We start from the raw sequence: 10,512 nt of genomic DNA, 5'->3' as shown, positions 1-10,512 counted from the left end.
GCAGGGAAAATGTCCAGTGCCAGGTTTCTGCTGATAAGACTTACAGATTTCAGAACACTTAGTTTCTTTTTCTGACCCAGATGGCTTTTCTGCTTCTATAACCATTTTATCTAAGAACTTTCTTTTGAACAGTAACATCTGTTTCCTCAGCATATATGTAAATTTTAAAAAATAACAACAGCAGTGTAGAAAACAGAAGCCTGCATCACTGAGTAAGCAAAGAGAACTCTGCCTTAACTCTCAGGGGGAAATGAAATTGCAGCACCAGCCCAGCATCAGCCCTGAGGTCCTGCCTGCATTGCCCCTTGCTCAGAGCTTCACCAAGCCATGCAGACTGCCAGCAGAGATCTATTTTTCTAGCTTGAAAGGGAAAAGGAAACACATTGGATTGCCCCAGCTTCAAACACAGACACACTCTGCTGCCCTACCCAGCTTCCCTCCTGTACCTGGGCAACCTCAAGACCCAAGGTAATGTGTGAGGCTGCACAGCCCTTATCCCAGAATTTGGTGCTGATGTCTACCAAAAAAGCTCAGCAAGGTACAAAGCACTTATTGCACAGCAAGGAAAAACATGGCAAATAAATAAGACCTTAATCAAAACACCAGGTTTTTGCAAACCAGGGTTTCCCAAATGCCTTGTGCTGAGCTGGAGGCTTGAAGGAAGGTTTAGCTCTGTTCTGAAGTGAGAAGTGGCACCTCTGCCACAACGGCCAGTTGAGTCACAAGGCTTTGAATCACCTCTTAAACACAAAGGGCTTTCTCTGCAGAGTGCTGGTTTGCTTTTACTATTTTTCAGTGTAATTAGAGGTTTATTTCATGAGGTGTCTCATGGCAGCCCCCGACTACTTTAAAATAAACCTTTTCATTAAACAAATGGATTTTGGTATTAGTAAGTCAGCAACTTGAAAGGGCTTTTGTCAAAAGTTGGTAGAGGCCCTGGTAGACTGTCCAAACATGGGAGGAATTTCTGCCTGCATACTGACTTCTTTGACTTTTAGAAAAATATTATTGTTTGGGTTCTCAGTGACTTGGAAGAAAAAGTACAGCATAGCTCGAATTTTTAAAACAAATAAATAGAGAGTGATGTCATGATGGGATTCTAAGTCTCCTCTTAGCCAGTGTGCTTTCTTTTGCTATGGAATATTCCATATAAACCAGTAAATAAATCTACCATAAATAGCACTTCGTGCTGCAGTGACATCATCGGCCTCAAGAGTTGATGCAAATCTCACAGTGTGTGTGTCTTGAGCCTTTGGAGTTCTCATATGCTCACTGAACTGAGAAGTATGGTAGAGATGTGTCAGTGGTGAAGATGTCCTTGTCATGATGATCATCACAAATCTGGTGGTACTGACTGACTCCTGCTGTGCTCCTTTCTAATGCCATCTTGCATTGCCCTGCAGACTGGAAGGGTTGTAAATAGCATCTTCTCCATAGAGGCAATCCTTAGGCAGGTTGTGACTCTAGCACAATTGTTCTTTGCCCCTTCCCCTCCTGTAGCTCTAAAGACCCTTTCCACATCCATTCTGAAAATCATCTCCAAGATGCTATTAGGGTTTGTGAAGAACAGCTTGTGTCTCCCTGTTAAAGACCTCTGCCCAAGGCAGAGTATGCACCAGAATTAATAAGTGGCTTTGCACAAGTGACTGAATGAAAAAAAGTCACTGAAAAGAGGGGGAAAAAAAACCCAAAACAAAGAAAAAAAAAAGAGTCTGGAATTTCAAGGGCTTCAGTTACTCTGTATCTGGCTCAAAGTTGTGCCAGATTCCTTAAAATGAAAGGAATCCCAGTGCCTGGTGTCACTAGCTAAAGACCTCCTGAAGTCATCAGTGAGGTTTTCAGACAAAAAGAAGTTATTTGTTCATATCTGGACCAGAGCTCAAGGATAATCTTGCTGATGAGCTATAAAAAGAAAATAACTGAGAAGAGAATATTTGGGAGGGTTTTTTTTTTGACCTGAGTTGCATGTTCTGCATGCTGAGATGTGCAGAAGTGCTGATGAGCTAGTCGGCATTGGAAAATATCCATCTGGGTCAGAGTCAGCTATGTATGTAATCTGGCCCAGGGAGGAGAAGATTCAGCTGAGGATATTAAACTCCAGTCCTTCTTTCATTTCTGAAAATAATAATTAACAAAACAATTTAATCCTTTTTTTCCCCTAGTATTTCTGAGGCTAGCTCATTCTCTTTTTTTTTAACTCCTTGAGTAGACATCCATGACAGATGGATTTCCTTGAGTTATTTCATATGGGAGCAAAGAGAAATCACAAGGCAGGAACACTAAAGCTGAGCAAAAACTTCAGAGTAAATTACTTCAGCAATTTTGCCCCTTCACAAATAGTTGGGTTTGATTTTTTTTTTTCCATCAGATTAAATGTTTTGGTGAGGCCTGGATCCAGCCTTTGCTTTGCTCTCTGGGCCAAGAAGAGCTTGGACACGAAGCAGGTCATTACATTTCTTTGTTCTGGGGAAGAAACTGAATGGATCTGTCATTACCCTTTTCCTCCCCCTTCCCTTTGTCACTAGGTCAGAACATGATTGTCCAAATCTGCACCCTGCATCTTCAGAAACTCAGAAGTTAACTCCAGGTCTTTCACTTTGGGGACAAAAATTGTAAGCCCTCATTGTTATGCAAGTGGCTTTTCCTCATCACATGTCCTTCAGGAACACATGATGTTACTCAATCAATTGTTCCTAATGAAAGCAAAGCAAGGTATAACATGGCAGTGGTACGCAGTTCTTTCCTTATTTCTTCCACCAGTTTTCAAGACTGATTTTATCTCTAAAAGGACTGGTGGGAATTCACTTTCTTTTACAGATGTATAATCATAGAAGCATAGAATCAATAAGGTTGGAAAAGACCTCAGAGATCATCAAGCCCAACCTACCACTGAACACCCCATGACTAACTAAACCATGGCTTCAAGTGCCACGTCCAATCCCTTTTTGAACACCTCCAGGGATGGTGACTCCACCACCTCCCTGGGCAGCTTGAGACATTCCAATGGCAAATTACTCTTTCTGTGAAGAACTTTAGCCTCACCTCGAGCCTAAACTTCCCCTGGCATTTCCATTTCTCTCACCTTCAGATGAATCATCCTGGTGTACTGCAGTGCTAGGGGACTGCAGGAATAACTAGGGGAATAACTTGTGAAATGAGTTCTTCATTCAGGGATACCTCCATTTTACAGAACAATTAATGTGTAAGAACAACATATGTTCAGCCTCAGGCCTGCAACCCAGCATCTGGATTTCTCAGCTCTGTCTGGCATCTAATAAAAGAGCAGAGCCTCATAAATTCAAAAGCAAACCAGTTTTTATATATTTATGACAGCCATATAGACATGTATTCCTTCTCTTTGAGGCCATGGGTGTGTAAATACACAGGTCCCCCCAAGCAGCCATCACAAGCACTATTGTTTTAAGAAACTATTAGCATCTGCACAAGCTAAAAGACAAAATGATCCTAGACCTGGGGGGTTTCCTTTCTTTATAGCAGTAACCTTTCAGACCTGCTAAGGATGATAAGAAGTCTGATTGATACTGCCAACATATGGCACCAGCCCTGGAAGGATTCTCTCTATCTGCAGCCTATGTAGTTCCATGTCTGTAGATTACATTCTCAAGTGTATTGGGTTTGTGTGACAGGGTTTTAGGAGTGGAGGAGTTACAGGGTTGGCTTTTGCAAGAAACTGCTAAAAGCTTCCCCTGGGTACAATAGAGACAGCTCCATCCGGCTCCAGGACTGATCTGCTGCTGGCCAAGGCCAAGCCATCAGCAGCAGTGGTAGCCCCGCTGTGATAGCCTGCTTAGGAAGGGGGGAAAAGTTGCTGCACCACAGAAATTGCAGCTGGAGAGAGGAGTGAGCATATGTGAAATTCTCCAAACACCAAAGTCAGTGAAGAAGAAGGAGGTGTGCTAGGTGACAGAGCAAAGATTCCCCTGCAGCCCATGATGAAGACCATGGCGAAGCAAGCTGTCCCTCTGCAACCCATGGAGGACTCTGCCTCCTTCAGACATCCATCTGATCCAGTGTTGTTTCTTGTACATATTTCTGATGATTAACTTGCTCACTAGGTTTTCTTTCTGGAATGAAAAGTGCCAGTAGTGTTTGTTTTTGTTACCCTCATTCCCTCCTTTCCCTGCTCCAGGCAGGAAAGCACTCACAGCTCTGCCTCATAGGTTGGCAGGAAATTCAAAACAGCAGCAGGCTGCTGCTTGGACCACCCCCAGACTTTTTTTTTTTCCCTCCCATTGATGCAGGAAACTATTTAATTGGGGGCTGACTTGTCAAGCTTAGTCCTTGACGCTTACCAGTAGCTGCCTAAACAGTAACTGTGAATTTTTCCCCTCTGCTTTGGACATGATCCCCACAGCAAAGATGCTGCTGAGCCTGATTGCTCTGCTCTCTTCTGCCCTGTTAGCCAACACAGCACCTCCAACTTGCTATTCAAGGCTGCTGTCCCTGAGCAAAGAAATCACAGAGTCCTTTAAGGAGCTACAGACCTCTAAAGCTGTGGTGAGCTCACCTGAAAACTGCTCCTGCAGTGGCACTACAGGTTGCTTGCTTTTGGCCCAAGTTTCTCTCAAAACAAAATTGCAATGGGTCTTTCTTCTTTCCTGCAGGACTCGTGTGTGGTGATGATGCCCAGGCTGTACTTGGACATACATGTAAGTATTCACACTTCTTTTTTACTGCTGTACCAGAAAAGTAACTAAGGGGAAGGGGGGGAAGAAAAGAAAAGGAAAAAAAAGAAAACAAAAGGGAAAAAAAGAAAATTAAAAAATAAAAGAAAAAAGATAATTAAAAATAAAAGAATAAAGAAAGAAGGGGAAAAAAAAGAAGAAAGAAAAAGAATGAAAAATGACAAAAAAGGAAAAAAGAAAAATAAAAAGGAGGGAAAAAAAAGAAAAATAAAAATTGAGGGGGAAAAAAATAAAAAATAAGAGAAAAAAGAAAAAAAATAAGAGACAAAAAGAAAAAAAAATTAAAAGTAATATAAAAAATTAAAAAATAAAAACCAAATAAAACAAAAGAGAAAAAGAAAAAAAGAAGAGTAACTAAGAGTAACTCTAAAGATTGTATCCCAAAAGAGTGGCTTGAAATTAATTTTTTAAAGCTTAATTAACTGGAGAAATTACCAAATACAAATAGAAATCATTTTGAACCTTATTAAAATCCCCACAGAGCTGCTGAGGTTTTACCTGTTTACAAATTTAAAGATGAGGAAATCAATATTTTGCAGTGATTACCATGTGTATATTATTCATGTGTTGTGAAGGAGCCTTTTCAGAAGTTAAATATGTGCAATGAAACTCTGAATAACAGTATAAAAGAAGACATGCAGGATGAACTTTCTTCACTTAATGAATCTATTTTATATCTTAAGTGGCTTCTGGCACTGCAGTTTAATAAAAAGAAGTGCAGGAATACCTTGCTGGGTTTTTTTTCCTGTTTTAAATAGCCACTTGTTGAATGCAGAAAGAAAAACCATGCCTGAGGACATGGAAGTGTGATGCTGAGGAAAGACAGCAGTAACCATCTCTCAGCAAAGACAGAGTAGTCTCCCGCCCACATAGCTTTTGTCCTGGTGTTCTGCCCTGGGATATTCAACTGGAATAGGCTGCACAGGGAGGTGGTTGAGTCCCCCTGCCAGGGGGTGTTGAAAAGAGGCAGAGATGTGATGCTGAGGGACATGCTTTAGCACCAGACTCAATAGTTAAATAACAGTTGGACTCGATGATCTTAAAGGCTTTTTTCCAACAGAAATCATTCTATGATTCTCCTTTGCTTTTTTTCCCCCCAGTGCTTCAGTAACTAACTAAAAAGTAGAAAATATCAGACAAAGATGTATCTGATGCATTTTGCCAGAAGAAATTACATCATCAAGTCTGTCAAGCCAGGACCCTCTAGATCCCAGTTCCAGAACCACCAGCGCCTCACTTCATTGCAAAAATCAAGTGAATTTAGTGCCTCATTTTCCCTTGCTTTAAACAGGAGCTGAGATATGTATTTAGCTGCTTCACAAAGGCATTGAGAAATTTGTATTGGGTGTGGTTTACTGTGATAGCAAAAAGTCTGAGGTAAAAATTACTCTTAATAAATTTTGCCAGGTGCTCATTGTATTGCCCATTGCACACGAAGAGAGGATTCGTGTCTTGATAAGTCTGTTCACCAGCTAAATCAGGTGCTCTCTCAAAAGTGAGACAGTGTGAATATTCTGTGGGTAACTCCACCTACTGCAGAAGCAGATTTGATTGTATTGGCACTGCTGCCTCCTTTATAAAGCATGTGATAAATAAGCTGGCAGAATCAAACTGTGCCTATGCACTTTTCCCAGCACTTATTTGGACCAAACATCTCTGTTATGAAATAGTGATGGTGAATTTTCCTAACAAAAGCTTACACAGGTTACACAAACATAGAGGTAGGAATTCCAGGTTCCCACAGAGGCAGTAAGAATGTTGTAAGTGGTGGATGAGAAACACAGCTCTGTGTTTGTGCAGGGTTACACACACCTCTTTTACATACTTTGCAGAATTACTGTGTGCTGGCAAAACTCCGGGATTTTGTGGCCTACCCAATGTGTGACAGAGTGCTTGAAGTGACTGAGCTGAAGGAAAAAGCCCGGAGCCTCTACACCTTCATGATCTCCTACTGCAGAAGGGTAGGTCAAGGAGCATGAACAGGGGCATGGTATCTTCTTTCAGCCTTCTCTGTCTTCACTGCATCCCCTGACCAATAAAACTGGATCAGAACCTGAGCTTCTCAACATCTTCTGCCTTCCCCCTTATAAATGTTAGCCTTCTCTCTTGTTTCTCCAGGACTTGGTGTTCCTCACTGATGATTGCAATGCTCTGGAAAGTCCTATTGTGCCTCACACTGAGTCCTCCATCACCGAGAGCTAAGACAGAGTTAACCCCAAAGTTGTACCTGGGAAACTTTCAAGGAGACCAAGAATCAAAATATGCACACACAGTCAACTACAACTGAACAGCTAAGATCTTTTTCAAGCACACCAGCAAAATTACCCATTTTTCTCTGCCTTGGCAGGAAATGAACTGCATGCCTCACATACCTACTGAGCTGCTAGGGAAACTCCAGTTAGAGAGCATGTTTTCATTTGGCAAAGTATGATATTTCAGCCTAGCCAAGTGTATAAAGTATGTTGTGTTTAAACATTAGATACTAAACTCTTTTGTACTCTTTTGTGAATAGCCAGATTCATATAAAGAAAATACATTATGATCAATATTCTGCCCTGAGATGGCAGTTCTTTTTTCATTAGATGGGCATAGAAGGGACCATGTTTGGTTTTCTTAAAGTGTTTGATAGGAGAAATGTAAGTCTGCACTGGCAGCTGTCTCTGTTTGTACAGCTCATATTTGTATGCTGATTGTTTTTGATGTCAGACTTGTGAGAACTGAGGTGAAAGTAACCTGTCTCTGTGTGCAAACTAAATAAAACCCACCTTCTAACCCAAGCTGTCTGTGTTACATCTTGTCTTTCAAGATCAACCCCAAAAGGCATCATTCTTACAAACTTACTTTTCATAGTCAATTAGTTGTTTTTCACAGCGTAAGCCATCCTTAGCTTTGTTTCCATAGCAATGTAACTTTGCTGTGTCTGCATGGTTTGACAATGTGTAAGCTGCCACTGGGAGAATTTTTCCCTATTGCAATTTCTTTGATGAAATTAGAGATTTTTTTTTTAATAGAGTTTCTTTGTTGTGAGAAACTAAGTTGTGAGGCAGTGGCTCAGAAAGCCTATGAAAGGCCTGGACAAATGGTTAAGGCACAGCCCATGTACAATTGAGCTATAGAGATTAACAAAATTTCCAGCTAATAGTTCCCAAGTCATGGGTCCCTTCAGGACTTGCAGGACATGAAACCTTCACACCTAGCAGCTCTTTGGTGCCAAGAACAGAAAGAACATTCCCTATATTCTTAGAAGTATCTGATACTACCCCAGAGATTCCCTTCTTTCCCTCTGTGCAAGTGGTTCCTCTCTCTGCTGGGTAGCATTTGCAGGTCATTTATCTGCATCCTTGGTCAGTGATGCCTTGACCAGCCTTATTGGTGCCCTGGTCAGTGCCCTCACTATGTTTTATTAAAAACCCTTCTTCTCTAATCCATTGTCACATGGATTAGGTGACAATCACAGCTCATCATCCTGTCGTTCTCCTGAATATTTGATGGTGTAAACCAAACTGATTGACAACTTTTATGGAAAGAAGTGAATCACAATGCTCATTTCAAAGGTGAAAAAATGTGCAGAGGGATTAAAAAGGGTTTGGTTTTGGGTTTTATTTGTTTGTTTTTCTTTTTTTTGGAATTACACTCTTCTATAAGAGCTACTAATCTGATTTTAGCGATGGAAAATTTATCTATCCCAGTGAACCACCAAATAAGGGTGGGAACCTCTGAATCCAGGAGAGACATGGAGGGACCAAAGCAAACAACTGCTTGCTTTCCCCAGTTTGTTTCAATTGTAAGTGTACATTCAAGAAAAGTGCCTGTCAGGCTTTGTACTTCTCTTCTGAAGACCTCATGTTCTAACCCTGCTAACCCTCTGGATGAACCATTCTGCCCACAGGCAGCACACAGTGTCCCACTCAGGTGCCCCTGCGGGCATCTGGTAGAGACAGTAACAAGCACAGCTCTCTGATGTAGTACCAGGCTGGACCGTTCAGCAGCTCAGATACTGCTACTATCAGACAAATCAGTGCTTAGTTTGCCTTTTAGGATCCTTCTGCTCTCCAAGCCAGTATCATTTGTACAAGATCCTACACAATCTGCAGTACCATTTGTTCTGCATCCCCTAGGCATACGCAAGGTCAGCTCCTTCAGCAGCAGCCACATCCTGGAATAAGGGCACCTATTAGCAGCCTAGCAGGGAGCCTGACACCCACATAGAAGGTGTGTAAGCACTGGCAGCTCCCTGACACAAGAAGAAATGCAGGTGGAGTTGAACGATTTGCTGTCCAACATTACACTGGTTTTCCTCCTTCTAATCAGGGGCTCAGGCACCACCTGGGATACCATCAAGGCCTGTACACTTCTGCACAATTACCAAACCCACAGCACAGCCTCTCCTTTTCACAGCTTAGTATAAAGGCACCCATGGGCACGTCTGGCAAGAAAGTGTGGTACGGTCATTGCAGGCCATGGTGTCTGCAGAGCTAACCCAGGGACCGGTGTGGTGGGTGGGTTTTTTCCACATTCAGCTGTCTCGGGTTTTAAACACAGACCTGTTGCAAAGCTTGGCAAGGAAACTGCCGAGCAAGATGTGTTTCCCTTCTTGCAGAAGCTCAAGAAACTCTGTCCTGAGAACTGGACCTCAGATAAAGTTTGTACAGGCAGCTGTGACACTTCTGTCCCTGCTTCTACACTGGCACAGGGACACACACTTTCTGAAATGGAGTACTGGATGAGAATTTTGCCATGGACCTTCTCATGCTCCCTTTTTATCCTGCTTTATTGAAGTAAATAAGCCTTTTCTAGCCCATTTTGATGGAACTCATAACCCTAACTTCAGATTTCTCCTGCAAAACTCCCATTCTTTCAATCTCCTAAATATATTTTTCTCCTGCTTTAGGCTGATTACATATGCAGGGAAAATATTGCATAATTACTTCAGTACAAAATATTGTGCAAGAAGACTTGGAACTGGAACCAGAGTAGAAATAATTACTTTATTTGCACTGCTTTAGTAACTTTAACCTTTTCATGACAGAAAAGGACACGGTCCTGAAAATCTGCAGTACATTTTCAGCATGGTTGCTTGCCAACAGCTCAGTTCTGTACTGTTACATCCTAATTCTGCCCAAGCTGAGAAAAGCAACTAGGTGCTTTGGGGACTGTACATACTTGAATGGATTTTAAAAGCCTATCCTCCATTTGCAGGTGCTGTATATTTTATTCCCAGAATCAGATCTGTCTGGTCTTTGGTGCACTTTCACACTAAGTATATTCCCTGTGGTTTGTGTGGTGACTCTCTTCACATCTTGTATGTCATTTTTAATGGAAAGTGTGCTGAAAGCAAAGCTATGCTCCTTCAGTTCCCAGTAACTTGCTGTCACTCAGACTGTCTTAGTGAGATTTGTGATTAGATGAACTCAATTCATGAATAGCATCTTTTTTCCCCCTGTTGTCACAGTCCGGGAAAAACAAACACAAAAAAGTAAACAAACAAAACCCCACCACCACATGGATAAAAAGATCTGATCCACTTGTAATTTGCCAAGAAATCCACTCTCTCTCTCTCTCAGTAAGACAGCAAGTTTACCAACTTTTTCATTTACCATTATACCAGGTATACAAGGAGCAGTGGAGCCGTTTATACATTCATTCCAGCAACACAGCAACCCATGCTCATTAGGGCCCCAGCCAACAGGGAAAGTGTGAAGGGATTAAGGAGGACATTTTTGCTGTAATTTGTCACCTGGCATCTTGCCTGGTTATTGCAGAATATTACTGAAAGCACATCATTAAGAAATTGCACTCAGTCTAT

General features: G+C 41.7%; 1 protein-coding gene across 1 annotated transcript; it reads left to right on the top strand.

Annotated features, from left to right (window-relative positions):
* Window positions 1–4,286: 4,286 nt before the first annotated feature.
* CYTL1 (cytokine like 1) lies at window positions 4,287–7,483 on the top strand. The gene is made up of 4 exons (XM_068149716.1): window positions 4,287–4,518; window positions 4,626–4,670; window positions 6,539–6,667; window positions 6,825–7,483. The coding sequence occupies exons 1-4, from the start codon at window positions 4,363–4,365 to the stop codon at window positions 6,906–6,908; spliced, it is 414 nt and encodes a 137-aa protein (XP_068005817.1). The 5' UTR covers window positions 4,287–4,362; the 3' UTR covers window positions 6,909–7,483.
* Window positions 7,484–10,512: the final 3,029 nt, after the last annotated feature.

This window comes from Melanerpes formicivorus, unplaced genomic scaffold (genome assembly GCF_026170545.1).
Source record: "Melanerpes formicivorus ecotype bairdi unplaced genomic scaffold, bMelFor1.0.p_v2 SCAF_18, whole genome shotgun sequence".
Lineage (NCBI taxonomy): Eukaryota > Metazoa > Chordata > Aves > Piciformes > Picidae > Melanerpes > Melanerpes formicivorus.
The sequence above is the reverse complement of the archived record's forward strand: the minus strand, read 5'-3'. Positions and strand labels throughout refer to the sequence as shown.